This window comes from Anas acuta, chromosome 12, assembly GCF_963932015.1.
Source record: "Anas acuta chromosome 12, bAnaAcu1.1, whole genome shotgun sequence".
In the NCBI taxonomy this organism is placed as follows: Eukaryota; Metazoa; Chordata; class Aves; order Anseriformes; family Anatidae; genus Anas; species Anas acuta.
Genome location: NC_088990.1, coordinates 7,334,714 through 7,361,675, shown reverse-complemented (window position 1 = coordinate 7,361,675; position 26,962 = coordinate 7,334,714). Strand labels below are relative to the sequence as shown.

At 40.8% G+C, this 26,962-nt stretch overlaps 1 protein-coding gene across 6 annotated transcripts in view; it reads right to left on the bottom strand.

The window, feature by feature from the left end:
* AGBL1 (AGBL carboxypeptidase 1) overlaps positions 1 to 26,962 on the bottom strand; it is a 445,869-nt gene that overhangs the window by 384,931 nt on the left and 33,976 nt on the right. For all 6 annotated transcript variants that reach the window (XR_011100595.1, XM_068695603.1, XM_068695606.1 and 3 more), the window contains 4 exons: positions 16,239 to 16,276; positions 5,982 to 6,190; positions 2,572 to 2,737; positions 1,534 to 1,607 (listed from right to left, as the gene is read on the bottom strand). Coding sequence is in view for 5 of the 6 variants with exons in the window: in XM_068695603.1 (XP_068551704.1) it covers positions 1,534 to 1,607; positions 2,572 to 2,737; positions 5,982 to 6,190; positions 16,239 to 16,276 (487 nt within the window). In the remaining variant the exon portion in view is untranslated. The remainder of the gene's footprint in view (positions 1 to 1,533; positions 1,608 to 2,571; positions 2,738 to 5,981; positions 6,191 to 16,238; positions 16,277 to 26,962) is intronic.

The window sequence follows — 26,962 nt, the reverse complement described above, 5'->3', positions numbered from 1 at the left end:
GAACTGTTTTTTGGGCATAGTTGAAAGGGCAGTGAGAGCCTCTGAGCATCTCAGGTCAGAGTATCTGAGGTCAGTTCAGAAGGATTTATCATCAACAACATAATACAGAAAAAAACTTCAAACTTGATGTAGATCTGTTTTTTGAGGTGATAATTTTGATTTTTGTAAAATTGTATGAACAGTGACTGCTGGAAGTGTAGAGCCAAATTTGCTTGTTTGGTATTACCCAGTATGCGTGGCTAGCCACAAACATGTTTGTAAGCTATCTTAGTACCAGGAAACACAGTGCAAATGATATCTCATACAAAAAGGTGATCTGAAAGTTCATTATTCATTCCCTTCTTGTTTTCCCTTTAGAAAGATTTGTCATGGGAGATGTATGACGAGCACATCCAACAAATAGTACTTAAAACTCAGTCAGAGTAAACTTGGGCAAAAACAAACAAAACACTGCTCTCTTCTACTCAGTAAATCCTTGTGAATAATGAAACAGAAGAGAGGCATATAGGCTCTGTTTCTGAATGAATAACTAATTAAAGAAGGAGATAAATTCACAATGAACCTTATTCCTAATAAGCATCTTGACAACCTCTAATATATAGATAATAACAGAGAGGAAGGTTAGGACACTATGGTGTGAAGTAATAGTGTTGTTTTGTTTTATTTTGTTTCTGTTTTTACTTTTCTCAGTGGGTGACATATCAGTTTAATGCTTGAAGAGAAAAGGGGAGCAACTAATGATAAAGCTCTTCCACAGAAGTCTCAATCACATTTAATTAGACTTCATTTCATTTGCAACTTCATTTCTTTTGTTTTCCTTCCCCAAACACTTTCTGTGGACAAGACTTAACTAGCAGCATTCGTTAATTCACATTTGTGCATGAGCCTGTATGTATCTTCAGGACAAAAGTTTCTACTCATCCTCAGCTGATGATGGTTTTTTGTTGTTGTTGTTTTTGCCAGTTAGGCCATGTCAGAGAGTGCAAAGGGCAAAGTAAGTATTGAATATTTCATTTTATTATTTTTTTGTGCAGCAGCAAATAAAGAAGGAATCTAAGTTCAAATGCCCCAGGTGTGGCTTAAAACATTTAACCTTGTTCTTAGGATAGGTGAATACAACAAATATGCTCTGATATGGGAAGAAAAAGGAGGTTAGTCTTTCCTGGGTGATAATTCATTTATCCCCTGCTGAGGATGATGTACACTTATTGAAATCAAAGATCACTAATTTATGCCTGACAGTGCATGTGATGCTAACAGTCAATGGGCAGTCTCAGGAACAGAGAAGTCACCAAACCTGTACCTGGAGTCACAAGCCTGGAAATTAATACAATAAATGTTGGGGGCTCTTCAGTGAAAGGCAGTCCTTTCTCTTCCTTCAAGTATTCTTCTATTATTCATAGTGTACTTATGAGACTATGTACATATCTACATTCTCTGATTATATGGTCTATCAGGATATCAAAATAGACAATGAAATGTTTTATTTTGCAGTATACGGATAATAAAGGAAATTGTTGTTTATATACCTACTTCCTCCTTACTCTCCACGTCGCTTTTATCCAGGTCTTTCTCTACCTCTTCCTCTCCATCACTTTCATAGTCATCTGCAGAAGCACAAAAGGGGTAGAGCCAAAAGGGTTCAATCTAATATCCCTCTCAGGCCCTCCAGAGAAATATGAGCAGTCTCTCGCATGCGTGGCTCACATGCCTTCCAACTATAACCCATCACAACCCTGATTAAAGCAGATCCCATTTGTTAATCTAGTATAAATGAATTTGGCACTAAATCTCTCTGTTTTTAAAGCTCTGTTCTCTTGGAATCAAGTACTGCCTTTCAAAACCATGACAAATATCACCACGATATGGATCCAACTCATATTACAAAGCAATAGAGATTTTCTGCTCGGCTGCAATGATATTACAGGATGGTCTTAATCCATGTTATCTAGATTAGGGTGTTTTACTGTTATCATCATTATAGTATCTGAGCATCTTCCATGTGAAACTGAAAACAACAGAGAAATTGCTTGTGTGTATCATGGAGTTTGCTGTCTGTTTCTGTGGAGTGGCTGTCCTGCCTGTGCCTGAGTTCTTATTTTCATCAAGTGCTGAAATATATCATTTACCCAAGCAATTTGCCTGCTATCTGCTTGTGTTTTAGAAAGGAAAAAGGATCATACTTCCCACAATTCTTTACTGAAATAGTTGCAGGGCAGCATTATCCCCACAGTCATGCACAGATACCGTTTCTTCCCTCTCTGTTGTTGTTATGGAGCAATGACATTTCCAGCCTCTGCCATACCCTATCTGTTCTGTTATTATTTTGGATCATAGAATAGTTTATTTTATTTCCCTTGGTCCTTTTAATCTTCTCTGATTTATTCTCCTAACAGAATCTCCAAACCTCAAGAAGATGTGGAATTGGTTGAGCGCCACTGTAGGCCACCAGACTAATTTTAATCACAAAACTCAGGACTATGCTGCCAAGAATCCCTTCCCCAGATCCCACATTTAATTCTTATGTCATGCTCCTTTTCCTCCTACCAAACTCACCCTTCAGCAATTTACCTTCAAATCCCACACATGGAGATTCGGTCTTGACATTCCCAGGAAGAGGGAAGGAATAGGAACTTTTTACTGACACCACAGGCAGAGGCTCCTTGGGGTAGCACTTTCTTAGAATCTGAGTCACAGTGGTTACGATAGGATCCAGATTTTTGCAAGATAAACAGTCCTGTGAACCAAAGGAAAACAATGTTAAGAACTGGTTGCTTCAGATATGATCTCCCAGAGACATTATTTGGATCGGAAGATGCATTTGTGACATGTTTTCATCTTTTTCTTGTGTTTGTTTTATTTATTTATTTATTTATTTATTTGAGGTTGGGGGTGGGTATGGAAGTTTAAAACCGGTAGGTGCACTACTCAGAAAACCATTCATATTTCCCCCCAGTATAGCGCATCTATTGTATCTATACAGCTTCCATCAGATTGATGAATCTATGCAGCATCTTTCTGAAATTCACAGCTTGTACCATGGTTATGAGCATGCTGATATCTTTATCAAGTTGGAACTACAGTTTAGCCCACCAGAACAGGAATGTAATTCAAACAGCATGAATGTGTTATAAGGCAAAAAAGAAATATTAAAATAAGTTCTAATACCATTTGAAAGTGTTCACCTCCCTTCAGCACAGTTAAGTGGAACAGACAAAAGGGCAGAGTAGATACTTTTGGCCACTGTCTCACAGACCATAGTTAGGACACTGGCTAGAGAAGAAAAACTCAGCAGAGCAAGGAATAGGCCAGAAAAACAAAGTGCTTCTTAATAAGCAAGAACAGGAAAATTGCTGTGTTGACTTTTTATTTTTTTTTTTCTCCAGGATTTTATTCTGTTTTCTCATGTATGATTGAACAGCATTAAAAGATTCAGTGGGATTAACCAGGATTCCTGTAGGGAGACTAGAAAAATCATCTAAAGCTGACATGCTTACAAGACACTACAAGAATCTTAATACAATTTTCTAGATCTCTGGCTGTTATGAACAAGGGTGAGAGAATAGACAATTTTGAAAGCATCTCCAATGAAAGTCCTATTGTGGCTAATGAGAAAGACCAAGGGGAAATGGTTTCTACTTCCAGTTCTTCAATTTATTCACTCTTTCATATGGTGCTTGGGCACCTTAGTTTGCTCATTATTGAAAGAGAAGAAAAGTTTCTCTAAACAGAATAAAACAGAATAAATCTTGACTATAGTTTACTATACTATATAGTTTATAAGACATATCTTACTAACTAAAAATGTTCTGTTTTTACTAGAATACAAGACTGTAAATGACTGCCTTGGGCTAGCCATCTTTACTTATTTCAAAGTGAATTGAGCTAGTCAAGAGCAAGACATGTTCATACTGACAATGAATTTCCACACGTGGAGTTATTCAAGAATACTGTTTGAAAGTCATTTTTCTTTATAGCAAATTAACTTACAAATGCAAACAAGCCTCCAGATACCTTACAGGGAATCTGTGGGACTGCTTTCATTACTGATCATAAATTGCTCTGAGATTCCAAGATAACATGGTTTACGGGTGACTGCAAAGTGTTGCATCACTGTATTAGAAAGCATTTTTTATTTTGACAACTGAGAAATAGAGAATCGTTTGCTTTGTATGTGTGCAAAGTATCCCATTTACTTTGTAGTGGAATGTTGTGAATGAGGAAGCATAGTGAATCCTTAGCTCTGAGACCTCATGTAAAGCTAACCTGAATTCACGGGATCTGCTTTTCAGCATCTGCAGTTAATCTTCCCATCTTTGAAGCTGTAATGTTCTTACCAAGATACTATGACATATATGTGATATATGCAAAAAAAAAGTCTTCAATATTACACTAAGGCAAAGAGAATGATTCTAACAGATGATATCAGGAATACAGAGGGGAGTATAGAGTAAAGAAGAACATGAGTGACATCTCACATGGCTGCCAGACTCCTCCTGATGCCTCACATCTTGGAGAGACACTGTAAGACTGACAATATGCCAAAGATGAAAGGAAGGAAGGTTGAGCTTTGAATCTATTAACCTTGGTAATTCCTCCTCCAAGATCAACCTATTAGCACACAATAGAAAATAGTAACTGGGAGCCCCTGAAGCTCTCATTTCCGCTCCACTTCTAACCTTGGGAAGGATTAGTGTTCTGAGTGTTCACTGGATACTTAGTATGTCATTTCCTGTTATTCGCCCAATGTGACCCCATGTTTGCACTTTTTGTGGTGTTGCTCCTAGGCTGAGCTATCAGGAGATGTTAGCTCAGAAAGGAATAAAGGCTATAGAAAGCACTTGAGAGGGAATAAGCTGACATCTACCCTCAAGAAACCATTGCCATGCACCATTGCCATGCACCCTACTGAAGTTTCTGCAGACCAGAGACTCTCCATAAAAAGTCTCTGTACTCCCTGCAAGCTCTGCTGACTGTGGTCACCTGAAGGGAAGGTGGGAAAAAAAAGCCCGACATCCTATCATCTACTGCTGGTAAGAAGTATCTTTGTCACAAGAGAATAGTTCTCGATAGCAATAGAAACAGTGGAAGAGCAGATACACGGGATATCAAGGCAATGGATTTTCTAGAGAAAGGGACAGGTTTTTCTTCTTGTATGTGATGGTTCTGAAAGGAGATAATGCACTGGCCATTGAGAATAACAATGAAAACACTCCTTGTGGAATCACATGGGTCAAGAAATAGAGGATTCTCTGTGCAGGACTTCTCCAAAGGAGGCTAAAGATGTATGTTGGCAAGAGACTGTGAGGAAACCATTAATGTTCTAAATCTACCTTTTCTATACCTTACTGGGATCCCATCCTTGGGACTATGTCATTTTTCTTTACAGACGTACACCGTCTTTCCCAAGATTAAAATTGGGCCTCTGTAAAAGCAGTTCATGCATTTTGGAAGTTTAATAGCTGAATTTAAAGATCTTAGAAGTCTTCTCCAACCTAAATGATTCTATGTTCATCATTAACAAGAGTCTGACTAAATCAACACTCCTTCATGGAAAAAGTGATTCAGCGCAGTTATCCATCTGAATACGCAGAAAGAAACATGTCACAAAACACCTCAAAAACTCTTCTGTGGAGACTCTGCACTGCACTTCAGGAGAGGCTGTCCAAGCAGACAGCAGGATCCACAAAGGAGAAGGAAAAAAATCATTAAAGAGTGAACTACAATTTCTGTGAGGCTCAGCAGAGATTAAAATTAGTTGAAAAATGAAGCATTTTCATTTGACTGAAAATTGTCAATACTTTTTATTTAGATATTGTCTTTTTTTTTTTTTTTTCCCATATATGTTCTAGAAATCCAGAACAAGACCAGCACTCCCTGCAGGACGAAATGCCTAGTTTTCAGTAGAACTCTACACTGTGAGATAGGACCCAGCACTAACTGAACAATCCATCTCACTTCAGCACAGGAGCACCATTTACCTGCACACTTGTGAAGAGAATCTCCATACCTCGGGAACCAAGGAAAGTCTCCCTGCCCAGCTGGATGTTGGTGATGTGCTTTAGGCAGAGCAGGAGACCCCTACGAATATAGATGTAGTTGTTGGAGATGTCATTTTGATGCCAGTCTTGATAGAGTCTCAGCAATCCACCCAGGTAGCCTCTGTTCACTGCCCGTCGGCTGTTAGATTCTGAAATCAAAGAAGAAAGGCTGAAAGAAGGGGCTGAAACTCTCTTGACTACTCATTTTATTTGAGTACCACATGGCTATTCAGTGCTTAGAAACTCAGGTTTTTACAGCTCCTCTTTCTTGCCTAATAGACACAGCTAATTATTTTGTTGTGTTATTAGAGTTTAAGATCCAGTTCTTTGTTAAGTATTTTTACAGCATTTTTAAATCTCTACTTTGTTAAGCTAAGTTCCTGGAATTAGACAGAAATGTCTCCTGTCTAGGTGGAAACAGTTGCTCAGAACCCTAAAGAACAAAGATTTTCCTTTAAACAAACCAGGGCTGGCATAGGCACAGAGCTCTTATCTCCTTCCAAGTGCTAAACAACCTAATCCAGATCACAACACCATAAGCATTTCCAAAATTAAGGAAGATCCTGAGGACTGAAAAAAGCTAAACAATAAGATTAGTTGACAACAGATCATATAGTCTTCATATAGTACTCTATTTGAGTCCTGACAGAAAACATTTATGAGATCAACAGATACAGAGGCCTTGTAGCTGTACTGTCACAGCCAGTGAAATTATATTTAACTTCTAACTACATTCCCACACATACACGTATAGTGAAAGCCATGAGTCAGTTGATGCTGGAAAATCATAGCCCTTCTCCTAAAATCGTAAGGCTAGATAAAACCCACGGCATTTAAAAGTTAACAAAACACCAACATGAGCAACAGCAGTTTGGGCTTCTTTTCTGTTTCTTTCTGGTTCTGAAAAAGTTTAAAGTAATGCTCAGATCCAGTTTAAAGGTTTTACTTCATAAAGATAAAAAAATATTAAAAAAATAAAAGGTAGTTTTATAAAAATATAAGAGAAAAGATGTGAAGTTCCCTTAATCATGCAGCTTCAGGATACAGGGCTCAGAGAAGATTATAAAGCTTGTGATAAAACATAAATTTTTTCATATGACTATTCTAAAGCACATCCCTTCACCCACAGTGCCCCCTGCCCTGCCCCGCAGGACAAATATGAAGCGATATCAGACTCTGGAATCCCTTCCTTCAAGTCAACCCTGCCTAAACATACTTTCCCAACTGGTCTTGACACTCTTCACTGTGACACATATTAGAAGCTGTCAGAAGCTCGCTAATCAACCAAGGGGCCAGGTAGCATATGTGAGACTGGAGCTCGGCTCCTTGAATACCGATCAGCATTTGCAGCTCACAACAGATGGCTCTTGGTATGGATTCTCCAGGGCTAGTAGGCTCCAATTCATTTCCAGTTCATTAAACAGAGTGCCAGAACCTCTCACACCTGGAACATTAAAGTCATCAGTGAGGATTTACAGGCCAGGAAAAGAGAAAACGTAAAGGGGTAAGATTCTGGATGAAGAAAATCAGTAGAAAGAGAAGCCATGGAGAGAATAACCAGAAAGCAGCTAGTAGGCAACAGACCTCAATCCCAGCGATGATACATGAAAATAATGGGAAGGAGAAGGAAGATATGTGAAGACATCTCAATTTTCTCGCCATGGTACATCAGCAAATTTTAACTCAAGATGGTATTGGAGGGCCTGCCTGGTCTCACCCTGCATTTTTTGCTTTACCTTTGCCATCACAAGGCAGGAAATAAATGGTGTTCCAGACCATCAAAAGCCTGCTAACTCATTTTAATCCTGCTTTGCATCTTCACACCATCCTGTTGATATGCCACTGCACTGACCCGCAGGTCCCACAGGTATTCCTTTCTTGTTCTTTATGCACAGCTATGCCAGATACCTACACTGCGGTCCACATCCCTCTGTAGCACTATATCCCCCTTTTAACCTTCTCACACTCTCTCTACCAGTACAGCTTGTATTTTGGGGCTCAGTGGTGGTTAGCATGTAGGTCATTCTTTTTCTTTAACCTTCATTCTGTTTCTTGTTTCTATTTGTCTTTCTGCTAGAACACTTTAATTGTTTGAGAATCCCTTATCAATCCCAATGATTTTATTCATGATTTCCTGTTAATCCTCAACCAGCTGTCATGTTTACTAACCTGTAGGATGACCTGCCCCTTAAATCAGTCAATCTTCCTTGAGGAATTATTCAGAGAGCTCTGTAAAAGTCAATAAGTGTATAAAACATGACAAGAAGAGTCAGGCAGTGCAAGGTAGGGACAGTAGAGATCAGGCTCAGACCCTCCCTTAACTGTTCAGAGGCAGATGAAATTGGACTATATTTAAGGATTTACAGCTCCTGGCATTCACCACTTGATGTCCAAGCTTTCTGTGTCAATGTTAATACGGTGAGGGAAATATTGGAAAGCATCATGCATAGAGCAGCTTGGGGAAGTTAAATAGAATTCTATTGTAGATAGGATAGATAGATGGATGGATGGATAGATAGATAGATACTGTAGATATCCTGTAGATAGAAAGTGTGTTTGTGAGGTTTTCGTCTATTTCAGGACAAAATTTCACATTTGGATTCTAGCTCCATGGAGGGCAGAAAACAACTGTCCCATTGCTTATCAGCCTCATCATTGGATGAAAAGCACAGAGAAAGCTGAGCAAGACAGTTTTGTTTCCTTCCTTTTTTCCATACCGCTTTTAAGAACAAAACAATCACTTTGAAAAGTGAATCTGAGGCAGTCTGTTCTGCAAGGAGACGGGAGAGGCAGGACAATGGCTCCCTCAGCACTTTGATCAGAAGCAATGAGAATTACTTAACTGAAAGGGCAAGAAAGCATTCATTTTGTTTCTTTGTCTCATTCCATTGATTCTCTTCTGCTCTCCTGTGTTTTCAGTGTTTTTTTCCTTCCAGATTTTTTCAGTTGTATAGTCAATAAAGTAGCAAATAAATGAAGGAGGAAGTATGCCAAGATCTCCAGAAGGCAGAATGGAGAAAGGAGGCCTCCCCACCTGTCTGTGTCTGTTGGTGCCTCCATCTATGGATGCACCTGCTTGTGTATCTGTCTATATACTGGCACAAATACAGATGGTGGAAATGAATCATACAGGTACAAGCAGCACTGCACAGATTTGTAGACAGCAAGAACTCACCCCTCCTGGAGCGAGTACGCACAATCCATGTGGTAAGTGGTAAAGCATCCTATGACTTTTTGACCCTTTTTGCTTAGTTGATTTTTATTTATTTATTTATTAAAGTCTATTACCTTCTTGGGTTTGGCAAGTATGTTCAGTCAAAATGGAAGTTTTCCTTCTGGGCAACTTTCACAAGTGCCCAGGCATGATACTTCATAGTTTAATTCATGGTTGGTTGGTCTGTCTTCCGGCATCCCTTCACCACCTTCCCCAACCCTACCACTCACATACTGTTTTCTTTACAGGAGTTTCAGTTCTACCCACTGAAATTTGGGCAGGCAATACAAAGACATTCGTTGTGGTCTTAATTGCCCCACACATCTAGAATTAGTCATCCTCTTTTGGCTTCCAGGGCAGTGATGCTAACCATTGAAAATAGTTCTGTTGTGGTGACAGTGTAGCTGGCCTGAGTAGTCTGTTGAGTTAGCTAAGAGCATGTAACACGGATGCACAGCCAATATGTGGACATACCAAAAAGAGATGCACAAAGATTAACAAGGGGCTTATACGACAAAGAAATCCACAGTTTTGAAAGAACTTTGATTTTGTGTTGAGGGTCAAGGACAGATTCTAAAGCCAGGGTTTGAACTTGTATTAGAAAACTATGACAGGAAGCAGTAGATAAGTCTTATGACTGTCAAAAAAAAAAAAAAATCTGAAGCCCTTCCTTGTATCCCAGCCCCCTTTGAAGTGTTTGCCAGGAACACAAGGACCACTGGAAAACATGCAGTATATTTAATCACAAAACTGAATTACAGTCATCCTGAAATATGATGAGCAATGCACTGCTTACCAGGCAGAACAAAGAGATATTTATCTTTCTGTCTATCTATTTAAATCTCTTTGTTGATGCCACTCAGCTGATTCATTATGCCAAGAGCATACATTGCTACGGTTTGGAGATAAAAATGCTCTGCTAGATTAACCCCATGGCCCCTAAGGGAGTGAAAGGAGTAAGAAAATCTCCAGTTCCCCTACTCTGCTCCACATATTGTCTCTTGGGAATAAAAGACACAAGATACCTCCTACAGCTAAGTGAAAACATCTATTGTATTCTGTCATTGTGAGATCACTTTTGCTGGAGACAAACATTAGGGTTCCCTATGAAAATCAAATTTATGATCCTCAGAGAAACCCAGTCACCCATCAAGTGGTGGGATGAGTCCATACCCAGTGGGTTTTACTGTTCCTGCAGTTCCAGCAAGAAGTTAGCGTTAGGTTCAGTTCTTTAAGAAGCCAGGAACTAATTATGCCCTGTAAGCTTCACAACCATCCTGAGATGGAATGCACTGGAGCATTTGGAACAGAGGTATTGCACTTGCACAAAGGTAGAGGCAGGATTTGCAAAGAAGTATAAATACCGTGTCTGCTCCTAGACCAGGAATCAGTGATGAGCTTAGTATCAGTAGAAGAACAATCAATTCTTTCTGCTGATTTATTTTCTTTTTAGCCCCAGATACTGGCCAGTTTAGCAGCAATCATGCAAATTGTATCATGACATGATTCTTCTCTAATTGGCCTTTGTTGCATTATTCATATGTAAAAATTAAGCAAGTCAGCCCCTTCTGAAATTTTTTAACTAACCCCAGAAGGAAAGTGACCTTCAAAAAGATTCTTTTCTCCTTTACTTTTTCAGTTTCATAGCATCCTCTGGTTGCAACCCAACAGAAAGCCAGAAAAAAAAAAAATGCTCAAAATTTCCAGGTTGATTTTTCCTCAAAGTGGTTTGAAAGAGTTCAAATTAAGGATGCTAGAGTTTGGGAAGCTTCCCCAGATTTGGCCACTGAATTTTGTGAAGCCTGATCTTCACTAGAGGCACAAACACTGCCTATGCCAAGACACAGGCAGCAAGCAATCACTGCTAAGGATGTCAGAGACTAGTTCGGCTTTTGTCAATTTACCTCCATTATACCCACCCTCAGGAGCAAAACAGTGGAAAGTTGCCATGCCCTGGGAGCTGAAGCAAGCTTTTTTCTCTTGGGCACTGAGTAGATTTTTGCCTGGGACATCTCTATGAATGAGCAGCAAATCCTGAAGAAAGGAATTTAAAGGAGGTTCAATTTCCCTCTTTCCCCATCAAATGGCTCTTCTCAAAGCAGCTTAAAAACAGAATCAAGACTATCTGCATTCTGAAATTCAGGAAGAAAACATAGGCACAGAACTTGTTCTAGAAAGTTATGAAATGAACTATTTGCAAATTTAACTGTGATCATGGTATCCTACAAATTGTGATGATGGGTTTGGGGCCAGACTAATAATGGAGTCTGAATCCACAGGTGGAAAATGAAGTCTTAAACTAATTGTGAGAAATTGGTACCTAGCAAAATACTGGGCAAGTCACTGATGGGGTGCTGTTAGCTACAGGAACCGACATGGTTTAAGCATTGGGCTACCTTGACTCATGATCAAAGACCTGTGTCAGTCTGTTGAAAAGCGTTATGAATTCAGACAGAGGGTGCAGGTCTTTCAGAAACTGTAATATGCTTGTGTGCTAGAACATTGCTTTCTGTTCCTCGCAGTTACTTGCCCCTACTTGATGCTAGCATAAAAGGAAAAAAAATGACACTGATTATTTTATCCTGTCAGCCATAAGACATAATCCCTATGCTTTGATTAAAAAGAAAAAAAGTGAGTGAAAGGTTAAAAAAGGTTAGTTGACAGAAGAACGAGGTGGAAACAGTAGGAAGTGAGAGATGAAAGGCTGGGGGGGGGGGGGGGGGGGAAGGGGAAGAGAAGATAAAGATGACAAAAGGAGGAAAGAAAAATATACAGCAAGAGGGGGAAGACCATCAGCAATAACTACCGTTAGCACACAGAATTGTCTTGATAGAAGAGGCATGATCGGGGGTGACCACAACTTGTCTCATTAAATTGCTCACTACATTTTTACTAAGCAAGCATTGCAACAAGGGCCCTGCCCATCGCCCTAACCCTTTGCTTCAATATCAGCACAGCAAATGCCTCTGAGATCTGCTCGAGCTAATTTCCTTAAAGACATGCAAGCCACTAATTCTGGGAAGTACAGATAGTCAGGAATAACAAATACAACCAAAATTAGATTAAAATAACCTGCTGATAAACAAATTACTCACCCAAAATAAATATTGGATTAAGCACCGGTGGGAGCAGGGTTCCCTATAATAACATCGCCACCGTGTGGCTTCAGGTGCTGAGCGGTGATCACACTGCCTTCAGGCTGCAAGCCTTGGGACATGTTTGTCCACATTTCTGTATCAGGTGCCCAGTGTTCTTCCAGCTCCCCAAAAATGCAGTATGCCTGCTTTAATGGGGATGAGAGGATGTAACCAAAAGAAATAGCTCCCTCACCCTCTATCCCTTCTCAAAAAGGCTCTAGCTGGGGTATGTCCCATCCACACCCGGGATTCTTACAGGGAAAAAGAGAGATACTCAGGTCTCTTCTAGCTTAAGACAGAACTGAAGCAAGATATGAAGACTGATGTAGAGAGAAGTAGGAAAAACAAGGCTAGAAAAAGTAACAGGTGTTCCCTGGGACAGAGAAGAGACAGTGGGATGGATGCTGTGCCTCACCCTGCCTAAACTGCTCTATAGCTATCTGTATCACAGATGGCATGCAAGTGGGAGAGCAGCATACAAGGATGGGGAAATGACTCTGGATTGCGTAGAAAGAGACAGTCAGGAGTGAGAAACTGGCTGATAGTTAGGTGTGAAACATCTTCTCTGTATCTTCCACTGATAGAAAGATACAGCACTTTCTTAGGAGCAGCCTAAACATTATTCACCACCTCCATGGCCATCAACGACTTCTGCTCAGGTACAGGGAAACAGGAGAACCAAGGTCCCTCTGCTCTTGTGCTGGGTATGCAAACATTTCCTCCTTGTTGTGGGTGAACCATGAGTGTGCAGAGTGCTTTCCCACCTCCCTCCCCTCTCCAGTGAGGCTGTCAGGGCAAATCTTACTCCTTGCAGTGATATGCACCTGTTAAGTGAACATTTTGCATCAGTTTCTGTTAGGTAAGAGACAAAGGCCAGAAAGTTTCCATCTAGCCCTTGGCTCTGCAGGTGGACTAAGTCTTAAGTAGAACTTAGAGAAGCCTGAGGAGATGAAGATGGATGTTTCTGAATCCATCAGGGAGACATACTGCCATCTGCCTGCTCCCTTTAAAACTGTTTTCCCATCACAGCTCACTGCCAGAAGTGAGAGGGACAGTTTCCCTCCAGCACCCTCCATGTACAGCTATAACCCTTGTGTTCATGTTGAGCTGAAGTTTTTAAGGATACAAAAACCCTGCAGGGGGACCCTCAAGAAGCTGCATGTTCTTGTTCTGTCTGCTTTATAGCCCTCATCCCCAGCAAAGCAGAGCCTTTCCCAACAAGCGGGTTATTGCAAGACTTCAAACATCACAATAATCAGTCCAGTAATTCAGTACCGTAGCACATTATGGGATTTCCACCTCCCATTCAGTTTGCGTCTCATCTAAAACGTGCTAAAGGCCTTCTGAATGCTTTGCCATGCCGTTTTACCCTGTGCTTTTGCAAGAAATTTTCAAGTGCTGTAATGTTCACAGTATTTAATCAAAATATTTAATATTTTAGCTTTCTAAGAACCTCCATGTCATTCAAAGACACTAAGGTCATATGCATAGGTAAGTTAACTGTGACGAGCAAAGCTGTCCTGAGACAACTGTGAAAAACAATTTGGTTCTTTTCCTGCCATGGTAGATTTATCTCTGGAAGAACCAGAGATGTTTTTCACATCTCCTAACCCATACATCCCAAAAGACACAGCCTGCTAATTTGTATGCAGCTACGAGAGCACAGTTTCCTCCAGAAGCCTGGAGCTTCTAATGTCCTGAGCTACAGGACAAGGAAAACTAAAAGATATTCCAACCACTGATCATCAGCTTGTAGAAACCATCAGAAACCAGAAGTAGCAGGTTTGTGAGCTGCAGTGCTCTATTTGGTTACACGGTATTGGCACCACTTCCCAAATCCTAGTTCCAGTGCTTTAACTAAACATCAGCTGAAAATAGGCCATGTGTTTTCCTGAAATCACTTCCTAGTGGAAGCAGTAGCTGGGGTTGCCACAACAGTGTTGTTCAGTGCAAATGATAAAGGAGAGAGGACAATGCCAAACCTGGCATTTCTTCATTTCTCCAAATGAAGAAATCTCTCTCAAGCAATGCCTTTTTTTTTTGTTTCAGTGGTCAGCATTATCGATGAACATGAGAACCCTAACGTATATATCACAGTGATCCTCCAAAGTGACAACATATAGCTTTGCTCAATAGACCAAATTCTCATTTTGTTTTATTTTGTGCCCTCTGTGGAAGCACGCAAAACGAACTACTACAATGAACAGTATGTTGTTCTTCCAGTACTGGAAATGTTCCATGCACTTCCCAAAGCACAGAAAGAGTAAGAGGAAGAACCAAGGTGTTTTTACAGCCTAAACTGGCTTGGAAGAGCCATTCAGAACGATATATTTATTCTAAGACCAAATGAAGAAAGTTGCTTCAGAAGTTACTTCACTCCAGAAGAAAAAATGTTGGGAGAATCTGGAGCAAAATCCAACCCCTTTCAGATTCCCTAGATAATCCTCAGGTGACAAAAGGTCCCCCCACATGCGCTGACTTTTACATGGGTTTAAAACTCCTCAAGAGATTTTGCACCTTCCCTTGGTGATTAGTTCACCACTTCCCTGTACCATCCTCATCTCTAGACCCAGAACAAGTCTTGACACAGAAAACCGGTTCTATAAATATCCTGGGACAGCAGAATTTCACTTCCGAACTCCTGTTTTATGGCAGGTACCAGGAGCATGGAGAAAAGCTCAAACTGCCTGATGAGCTTTCAGCTCTCGCACTGCTTTTCCAGGCTTCTCTGTGAATTCTTTTCTATTCTAAATGCTAATTTTGCTTTTGTATTGCAAGTGGCTGTGGCATAGCCCCACAGCCCCCTTATTAAGATTTAGTGCCCAAAACAGAAGGTCTTCCCTGGTTGCAATAACGTGACCTTTAAATATAGGCAGCAAGGTTAATATTGGGGCATTATTTCAAAATTCATCACTTGAGCTGGTACAACTCAGACACGATCCCATTGCAGTGTTCTCATTTAAGCACTGCTTCCAGGACTACAATTTTTCACAAATGCATTATTCCTAATACTATAAAAAGGAGAAGGGGGAGGGGAGAAAAGGAGCGGGGGGGGAAGAGAAAGAGAGAGAGAAGGACAATACGCCCTTGTGATTTATTGTAGAGTAGATTGTCTGCAATAGTAGAGTGCTCTTTCTTAATCAAAGCTTTATTAAATTCTGGTAATAAAAGCTAAGTGTTTTTGGATGGGGAAAAAAGGCAAAAAAGGGTAGCACGCTCGTTGCTGGAACAGGCACACCAGCAGTGTGTGACTGAGAATCCATGTTATGGTCTCCAACTCCCCCAGCCAGCTGGTGCAAATGTCAAGCACAACCTGCCATAGCATGGCTGTACCCCAGCAATCAATAGGTGTCAGCCCTGTTTTTTTTAAGATCTGTGTGCCATCAAACCCCATGTGCTTGCAAGGGAAAATGAGGTCATGTCTTCTGGACTGCAGAAGTTTTCCGAGTGTTTCCCAACACCACCAGGTTTTCCAGGTGAGTGCCCAGTCCAACAGAACCACGGGACAGGGAGGTTCTGGCCCCACTTTGAAATAACTCTGGAACAGATAAATGAGCATTTTTTGCTGGCTAGACACATTTCCCCATTTCTTTCACTACACCAAGCCCCAGGACAACACTGCCTAGTCTTGTTCCCTCAGCAACTTAATTCCTAGGACCTACAGCATCACAATCACAGAGCTGTGAGGTGTTGAAAAGCACTGCAAGACAGTCAGCTACCCCTCTTTTCTAAGCAGTGCACTTTGGGATTTAGGTTGAAGAGCATACTAAGGGAGAAAGACATTCAACAGGATCATTCTGTCCAGCAGCACAGCACAGAAAAGTCATAATATGAAGAAAAGCTTACTTGATTTCAGCAAAGCTGCCAGAGCCTCAATGGCTGCCCTGGGGAAAGAAGAAAGATGAAGAAATGTCAATTTCTTTCATAATTTTTTTAACCTTCATCTTCAGTCTTTGGGGCCAGGCTTCTCAGCTGGTCTATACTGACAGCTTATCATTGACTTCAGAGGTGCAGTGTTTTACACAAGCAGAGAACATAGTCTCTGCAGCTGACTCAGTTATTCTAAAAGACCATTAGCCCTCTAGCTTTAATGTTACACTGATTTGTAGTGACCATTAAATTTAAAGCAACACCCACATATCCAAAGTAATGAAGCAAGTCCTTAAACTGCTGCCCCAGAGCTATTTCTTTGTATCAGAGACTCAGCACATGCCCATTCCAGACACCAGTGTTTCTATCTACATCAGCAGATGATAACTTCTGCATCAGTCTGGGACATCCATGTCAGCATTTCCAGCCAAATTCCACTCCATTCTCCGTTTTCCCAAAACAAGCTTCCACCCCATCCTCCCTTCCATCAACTTTAACTGAAAGTAAGTTTTATTTTAATTATGACAATGCTTTGCATTACGGTAGCATGTCAAGGTCCTCACACAGATCAGGGCTTGTAAGAAAGGTGGTGAAGCTGCGCGGCAAGGCTACTACTTGCCCCATAGTAAGTAGAGAAGTAGATGCAGATATTTTTGTGGACCCTCTGCATTTTCAATGCACAGGTAAGTAGCTCATCCTGCCTGACTCAGCATAGTACCAGTTTGAATGGGATCTGGCCAATAGCATTTGCAGCTTGAAAAAATCTATACCGAGACATCCTTGTCCCTCCCCGCCCCCACGTAGTATATGCCCATCCCACCAGCCAGGCAAGATTTTCTTTTCTAATCATGCTGCTGCAACAAGATGATCCTTGTTCTAACCTGGCTTACTGCTGTGAAATTTCAAGTGCCCACAGCTTATTGAATAAATACAGCTACAATACCCTTCATACCCATGGATTCCTTAAAATGTAATCTCTTTAGAAACCAATCCCCAAATAAAATCACATTAACTTCCCCATACTGAGCCAATTATCATCCTGTAGCAAGAAATATTTTTTGTCATCAAGCTGCTGTTCATTGTGTCCTGACAGTGGCTGAGACTAAGAAAGACTTGAGATCTGGTTCTTGCTGATATTGGGTTGATGTCCTTGCATACTGCCATTCTTCCATAATGAAACTGTTAGAATTCAACACCAGTATTGACAAAAAAAAAAAAAAAAAGCATAAAAACTACTCGCAATACAGACAGAACAAGAAATCAGCAGCTAAAAATCTCACCAGCAGAAGCACAGTCATGCTCTCATTGCTTTAACTCCACCTAAACAACAACCACTGAGCTGGTGGGAGGAATACCATCAGCCACCTGCATGCTCAGGACAGGGATATGCTACCTCCACTGATCACTCACCCTGTCCCTAAGCCTTCATGTTTGGGACAAAGTAAATATCTCTAAGCAAATTAAAAGGTCCATCCAGAGCACCTCAGTGAGGTCACCTTACAACATGTTTTCTCTGTTAAAACAAACATTACTTGCTTGAGTTTACAGTAGTCTCTGCAGGCCTGATGTGATCACACCAGAACAGTAAAGGAGTGAAGGAAGAACTGGAGTGTTTCTGGATGCAAGCAGAAGAAATTTAGGGAGTTTATGGCAGCTTCTGGTTTACTTTAAGAATTTTCAGTCACCATCTACTTCTGAAGCAATATTACAGTCCTGCAACTGTAGCTGGCTGGTTTTCCCACATGCCAGACTAACAGCCTAGAGCCATCTCCATCTCAGTCCGTGTCTGTACATAGTACCACAATAAAATAAAGTGGAAACAAACTAGTACATTTCATCTCTTAACAACTGAGATTCATCACAAAGATTGTGTCATAGGTGAAATGCAGTGTTTTGTATGTCCTACAGCAGGCACTCTACAATTACTCATAAGTAAGTGCAGACCCAGTGGACCAACCTCAATGCTATGCATCGCTTTAGAACAAGTTTTGAGAGAAAGAATAATTAAATACTTGAGTGTAAGGTGCCAAGTGGATAAAACAGGTTTAAGGAATAAAATGAATTTAAACCAGAAGTAGATCAAGCCAGGCTAACTTGATGTCTTTGATAAAATAACTGATTTTTCTAGACGAGAGAAACACGGTAGATCTAATTTATCTGTACTTCAGAAAAGCACCATACTGGAAGTTATTAGCTAAGATAATGAAGACGGGGATTAGCACAAGAATTGCAAGGTGGGTAAGGAACTGGTTAAAGAGGCAGTGACAGGAGTTGTGCTGAAAGAGGAATTATTAGGCTGGGGGGAGGTTATGTGTAGAAGTTAAAGGATACGTTTTGAGACTGATCTTATTTTATACTTTCCTTAATGACCTTGGCACAAAAAGTCAGAGTACACTAACAAAATCTGCTGACAGTGTGAAGTGTTGGAGCCATTGCCAACAGCGGGGAGTTCAGATTATCTTTCAGGAATAGCAGGATGTTCTTGAGTTCTGAAGCAATAGAAATGGGATGAAATGTAATAGTCAGTGTGCAAGGGTATGCATTTAGGGTTTAAATAAGAATTTCTGTTATGAGCAGGGGCTCATAATTTGGAAGCTAGTAGAACACCACCCTGGATATATGAGCCTATTAGAGGATTAGGACAAGTGTGACCCAGCAGGGTGACACCACTGCGTAAAGGACAAATCAGGGTTCAGAAAAGCCACTGCCAATGGTGAAGGGACAGCATGAATGTTTTCACCAAGGTTTCACCTGAGCAACTGTGTGCAGTACTCAAAAGGAACGGTACAGAAAAGGGCTAAGGAAGTGATTATGGAAACAGAAGTCTCATGAGGAGTCTTAAAGATCATGGTTTGGTCACCTTTGCAAAATAACGGTTATAAGGGGAGTTGATTGTTCTCCATAGACACACTGGGACAGGGGGAAGTAAACACTGAGGAAGGCAGAGAACTACTTAAGCTAAAGAACAAAGTTGGCATGAGGACAAATGGATATAAAATGGCCATGAATAAATTTCAACTGGAAATTAAAAGATAGGTTTTAAGCACTGGAAAATGAAGCTCTGAAACATCCTCTTGGCAGCAATGGGATGAACAATGTAATGACTTTGAAAAGGGAGCCTGAATTGCTTATAATGGGATCAAGAGGCTCAGCTGACGACGAGGAAGGGGTCTGAAAAAAATTGACCCTTAAATCACTACAGTCCTATACCCCTAGATTTTAATCATATTTAAAATGGAAGTGAATGATAAACAGGTATTCTAAACACAAAGTCAGTTAACCAGGCCAGGAAAGAGCAACTGCACCAGCTTAAACTGAAAGCCCAGATAGTCTGGTATCCCATGTCCAACAGTGCTCATGGGAAGAATACAAGACCAGAGCAAAAAGACAATGCTGGAACTTCCAGAAGAAACTCATACTTCAACAGTTTGAAGTCCAGAGATGTCATAAACGTAACATAACACCAGCACCCATGGGAATTTTTTAGCTTAGTTTGTTTTCCTTCCATGTATTTCTGAAGCTATGCAAAGTCATCCACAACATCCTAGGAAAGAAGTGCCTCACACAGCATAGCTGTGAACTATCCCCTTGCACATTTTTTTTTTTAAGCTAGGAGTTTATATCATTGTAATTTACACCTTAAGTCAGCTGTCAACAAGTATTCCCAGAATATTATCTGCCTTTGGTGCTGAAAAAATTCAAGCATACAAAATACCCTGTGGGAATCATATCAAGTCACAGAAGAGAAGGAAGAGTAAACTTTCAACGAGAGTAGCAGGATGTATCAATAAGCTTACAGCACGCCAGGGCAACTGGTGTTTGTGATATCGGCACCTCTTAACAGCATATGGTAAACCAACAGCATCTTTTCTGGCATCAGAAAAGAGAATGAGATGAGTAAGCCTAGGACAGGAAGATGGAGAGAAAGCAGATAAATTGTACATGAGAGCAGGAGAGAAAAATAAAAGATGAGAACAGTAGGGAAATTTTAAGAGCACAAGAAAGATGACTATGAGCCATATGCTAGACCAGAGAATTTGATAGCATGCCCAGTGCAGAACTCTGCATTTGTCTCAAGAAGCAATGGAGGGAAAGATTTCATTAAAAACAAAAAAAAACTGGCAAACCTATCCAGATGCCTTCCTCTGATTTTCTGTTCTTTGTGGTAATATGTTACTAAAAATCTTACACTGGGATTGACAAAGCAGCTATCTCAAAGGACACTCATTTATATATTTCAATAAAAGGATATATAAATAAAGCACCCCTGTCTTAAGAGGCATAATAAATGCTGATCCATAATCAGAAAACATTTAAAACTGCCTGTAACAGCAGTCAAGACAGCCACTTTGAAGCATGGAAGTCTTTTGATGTGTTTCCAAATCAGCAGCTTGGGTATCAGGGCAGGAGTACAACTACTAGACAGATAGACAAACAACTTCCAGATTCTGTGTTTAGGAACCAGGAGCAACAACAAAGGAAAAAATCCACTTCCCAAGCCAAAGAACAATTGGATTTGCCAGTAAAGTTGGGCTGCTCAGAAGCATAGACTAAAGTCTTTTATGTCTAGGTCATCCCTTTAGATCTGGCCTAGGGGACAGCGTCTGCTGGAAATCACTGCAGACAGAGGAGACTGGGAGTCAGTGTCTCAAGTTTTCTTCCTTGCTCTGATCTTGGCTCACAGCTCTCTGCATTATGATGGACAACTCTGTGCCTCTGTTTCTCTGTCTTTTGACTAGATCATTTATTTCCATTTCACTCCATGTTAGAAAGACTCCTGAAAATGAAAAATGTTGTTGCAGAAGGCATGCCTGGTGGGCTATATGAAAGGATTTTAAGACTCGCAGGGCACATTGAGTTTGGTGCCCATCTGTTCAGTGCTACCTTGTGATTATGAAGAGGGAACAGTAGAGAAATTAAAGAACGAACAAAGAAATGATCCAGAAGGGTTCTGTAAATCAGCTCCCAAGTAATTTAACCAGCATCTTCCTTCTCCTGTGAGATTTTATCTTATACATGCTTAAATGTGAAACATCCTCTTCAAATTATTGAATGAAAGCTAATGGTTTGGTGCTTCATTAAGTACTTCTTCAGACCCATTGCAATTCCTAAAGGCAATCACACCCGGATAATGAAGATGTAAGTACTATTTTTATAGAGACTTAAGAAAAAGATTCTGCCCCTGCCTGACAGCCCCCATTGCCTCAGCCCATAATGCCTCCTTTTGCTCTTCACCCTGCAGTTTCTCAGTAAACTCACTTGTTGCTGTCATGTTTATTTATATCTCACACAGCGTAGGGCATGGACCATGCAATATACTTGTACAGTATCACCGGGAATCTCAACTGAGGGCTCAAGGTATTACAGCTTACAGGCTTAGGGCCTATAAGCTTCAATTGCCCCGGTCTCTGTAAGGAAATAAGTGCACTCAGGAGTATGTATTGCCTGGCTGCATTTTTCCTCCAACCCCTGGGACTTTTACTAGCTACTGGAGTTTATACAGTCACAGAGCAGCTCACTCAAAAGACAATTTTACATTTGACAACTGAGAGACATTTAGAAATGTGTAGGCACCACAGCAATAGGTACTTTATAAATCCTCCCAGAAGGTATATCTCATCCCATACAGATGTCTTGAATAGTCATTTCCCTTGTGGCTCAGAAATATAGATCTTCAATATGCAAACACTTTGATGATGTGATTTGTTTTGTTTTAAAGTTTTTAAAACCAGCAGTTTCACAAGCCTTAGAAATGCAGGTGGGCAAATGTGCATATGCTGCTAGCATTTTCATAGCACTGCTGGTCTAGGACTGACAAAAAACACCCATCAAACCCACTTTAATTCCAGCTTATTAGGTAGGTATTAAAATTTATGCTAAAGGCAAAGCTTGTTTGCAGTCTGCAATGTCCTACACATTGCCAACAGGTGGAGTTTGGAGATCCAGCTGTTTTTCACAGATGTGCTTTTGGTATAATGCCAAAGGAAAGAGAATAAGTCACACTCCTTTTCTAATAGGAACTTCAATTCTAGTGCCTTCTTTCCCCCCTTCCTGGAAAAGCACATGCTGCTTTTAATCAAAATCTACATCTCCTACAGAACCTATTCTCTATGATGTTATTCATTTTACTGAATAGGATCCTGTACCAAAAAAAAAGTGCAGAAATTAAATACATACTGAACAGTATTTCATCCCCACCTTTAAGGATTTCTATGGGTATTAACTGTCAGAGTAGGGTTGTTAAAAAAAAGATGAGCGAGCACAGGTACCAGAGTCAACACAAAAAGACTAACAGCAAAGGGAGTGATGGTTCCCTACTTTTTAAGCCTAAAACAAGTCCAGGATGGAATTTTCTCCTATCTTACACTTTGGTGAGCAGAAGTCAGCATGTTCTCCAGATGACACGCTGTGCTTATTGAAAAGTTATAGTTGTGATGCAGAAGCCCCGGTGTGAAATCCTCCTGTCTGCTCTCATGGCCAATACGATGAACATATCTCAGTTCCCAGGCTCAGCTCAAAGCCTTCACTGAAGCACCTTCCAAACACCTCTGCCTGCCCTGGAGCCTGTTAGGTTACATCAGTGAAAAGGTATAACATTTCAGCCTCTTTCATCTCTGCCTCCCAGGAAGAAGAGTCACTCCAGGGTTACCCTCCAGGCATCCTTACAACTATCCTACTCTTTCTAGTGTAGGAGTACAGAAGGAGAGACAGCTGTATCCTAAAAATCCATCCTATTCTTTATACCTCTAACTTAAATTAGCTTAAAAGTAGCAATAAAGAACAAGGTACAAAGAAAAAAAAAATACTTGAATCCTTGCCAAACAAATGCCCAGGCATTTCTTACAGTATGGGCAGAGCTGGCACTGCTTCCAAAGGCAGAAACCAAAGCTCAGAAGATTTCCTATTCCTGTCAACTCCCTCTCTGAGGTCAGATGTCACCAATATGGCTGAGACAGGCTGTGACAGCTTGTCATTCACATCAAGATAAAGAGGCTGGAAGGATCAGTCAGACAGGTTCCTTAACAGATCAATCACCCAGGCAGTTTCAGGCTGACAGTGTGAGAACCCAGCTCTCACACCCAAGGGACACATGAAGGGGGACAGAGAAGGGCTTGATCCTATCCCTGATTAACTCAGAAAGGGGAGGGGTGAGGATATTCAGAGGCCACGTCTGATAACAAGACCCAGCACAGCCCTACAAAACATCTCATACACACTGAAAGCATGTCAGTGAGCAGGGTTAAACCCCTTGTTTCCCCAGAGAACTGTCTTCCAACTCGTTTCAGTCACCAGCGAGAAAGAGCCTGGTGGTCTGTCAGCTTAATCCTTAATTGCCACTTAACTAATAGCTATCAGTTCACAATGACTGGCAGTTTACTTGCTGGAGACCCCAATAATTGACATGTGCTTTGTGCACATGGCAAGGTAGGTACCCAGTGCATATGGGGATAAGACCCAACCCCTTCTGCTCTCTTCTGGACGCCCCCTCTTCCTTGAGGCTTTTCTGAATGCTACATATAGCCAGAGCAAGGGCAGGAAGAGGGACACAATCCACATCGAAGAAACCCTACATGCTGCATGATGAAGTCAAGGGGCAATGCTTGGTGATGTACCCAGATGCCCCAGGCTCAAATCTCAGTATGACAACTTGATCTTCTGTCATCATGAAGAGTAGTTGAATTGCAGGTGCTTTGCCACTAGGGAGCCTCTGAAGGCAAGTTAAAAGAGACTATGAAGATGGGGGTACCCAGGGCCTCATGGTGCCAAGTAACAAGCCTGCTCTCACACAATACCGCCTGAAAGTTTTTATTTTATGTATGCAACTATTTGCTAACAGCAGGATATCCAAATGCAGCTCGTGGTGCCAGCAGCCCAGGCAGTGAGGTATCTAACATGCCATTGCTTGTGCCCAGAGTCAGCCCAAAATGAACTTAATACAATAACAGACCTGAGAAAAAAAAAAAAAAAAAAAAAAAAAAAAAAAAAAAAAAGAAGCTGAAGGACTGAGAAAGTACTATCTCCCTCAAGCTCTACACCAGGAAACAAGGTTTACTTATGTGGCAGCCCTTTCTTTAAGCGTAAGTCAGATGCCTCCAAATAAAAGAAGGAATTACTGATATTGAACACAAGATGAAAAACCGTGTTTGCTCTTTTTAATCTAATGACACTGTTTCCATATTACAAAGGTCTAGAAATAGATCCATGAGTTTATATGGCACTTCAGGTTTCCCCTCTGGTCCTGTTCAGATGAAGCATGTCCACAAAGACCAGCCAAAGGAAACTTAAATCTTAACACTCAAAGGAAAAATAGCTGCTTTGCAGAGCTTCTTTGAATATGCCAGAGGAAGCAACATTTTCATGCAAGTACAGCTGCTGGAATCATTTCTCCTTACTCTGCATGACAAGGCGCAAACTGGGTGATTGTAAACTGGCAATGTCTTGTAACACAGCCCTGTAGTCCTACTCAGTTCTGCCTGTTCCTAAGTGTCCAGTTATACAGCCTACCTACAGCACGAGTCCACGGTTTGAATGTGCAAGTAACTATTTACACATCAGCTGCAGCACTGACAGCACAGCGCTACATTCACATTTGCAGTAGGGAGCAAATTGAAAAAAATATTGATGCTAATTAATCTTCTTGAATGCAAGACTTTCCATTTATCAACCTCCACATGCTTCCCAAGTAGGGAAACATCATTTCCTCTGTTATGAGCACAAGTTAAGCAGTTTTTATATATTGCTCATATCTAAATCCCAAAGGACAGTGGTCAGAGCTAGAGCTACCTGACAGCTCACAAGCAAGTAGAATTTCAACCAAATATATGGAAGATATGGAGGAACTGTCATCAATTTTCTCCCTTTTTCCAACTACCTGACTTTTCATTTCTTCCAGTGAAGTTCCCTCACCATACATACACATTTTTTTTTTTTATTTTTTGTTTTACTTACCCCCTTCAGCACTGAATTTACTGTGAATTGGGCAGTTCAGTTTCAGGGTCTTAACTTATGCTGCTTGGAAATACTGAGGTGTCTGTTATATAAACCCCCTGTGTGTGTGCACATGCAACATTGAGCTTAATTGGTACTAAATCAATCTCAAATTGAGATCAATGCATAAACACGCTTGAGAAACACAATGTAATGTTCTTTCAGAGCTACGTTAGGCATCTCGACCTCCACTGAAAAGGCATTTCTATGTGTAAACATGCAGCTAACACTCAGCAGGGTTTTTCAAAACCCCTTTGTATATTAAGATCAGAACTACCTTTTAACTCAATGGAGTTAGTCCTTTAGCCTGCCAAGAGACTTTCCAATGAGAACATCAGATTGTCAGCTTCATCTTTATGCCACCAAGTATCTCTGAGAGTCTGAACCTTTATTCAGAAGACTCAGTCTTCACTGACCAAAGTCTCTTCATTCAAGACCAATAACCAGTTGATAAGAAATGTTTCAATTCTGTTATATGTAAAAGAAACATCAATTTTACCTGCTGTGTGTTTTGAAAACAGAGGACTGCAAAACACATGTAGAACAGTGCTAGAGACACACAGCACTGAGTAGTTTTGCCGCAGGCAAGTAAAGTAAGGATGAAGTCTTTGGGAAAATAGATGTTGCAATTGCAGAGCAGGGAGGAAAGCTTATTAACTGGCCTGGAAATTTCAATAAAGGTTTAACAGAAAAAAACATTGTGCTATTTGCCTCCCTCTGCCATTCTGTGGTTTCTGTCTCGCTTGAAAGGCAAGAGAGAATGTGGATGCTGCTGTATTGTGTAGCATACCCAGATACATCTTTGCAGAAACAGGAGCCAAGGTATGGAAACTGAACAGCTTTCACTGCCCTGCAGCAGTTTTCTGGACATAAGATCTCCAAGCTGTAACAGGAAAAGCAGAGTCATCTGAGGACATGTGATCAACTTCAAATTAAATAGGATAGCCATTGCAAATGAGCATGCATCTTCTGCAGGATCCATCTGGGCAAGCAGGCCAAGACAGTGTCACAAGACACTAAAACACAGCAGCAGACACCACCACTGCTGTGAATCTGTCCTTGTCCTCTCCTCAAGTTCACAGCTCAAGCAGGACAGAAGTAGGACATCTTACCCCAGCATGAGCACCCTACAGACTGCGGGTCAGAGATAAGACTCTCTGCTGCCACAGTATCTCAAGATATTTAGCATTTCAAAGACTATCAGCTATATAAGAATGAAATGGAAACAGCATAGGTAATGGTTCCAAGAATGGAAGAGAAGTACATTGAGTTCAGAAGCTTTCAGCCAGAGAAATACTATTCTCCATCAGCTCATGGAATTTCTTTTGGTACATGCATGCAACTCCTTATTAATTGGTAAATTCGTCACATCTTGGTTCTGATGACTGTTCTTCACAGCAATTAGAAGGGAAGACATCAGTAACAAGCCAAAATACAATAAATACTGGGTCAAATTCTCCCAACATTGGACATCTGAAGTAAGCAATGCCACTAGTATAACTGCAGGGGCTTTTTGAAGCAGTAATTTGCAGAAGCCTAGGTAATTGAAGTCAGTATTTTTTCTTTATTCTTTTCATTGGAAAGCTTCCATCTGATATAAACAAGCCAAACTGTCTGAGATTTGAAAACAGACCATACCAAAGCCAAGGCTAGTGGAACTTCCGCTGTAAATATAAGAACGAATTGATGGAAATAATTAAAATCACAGTAAA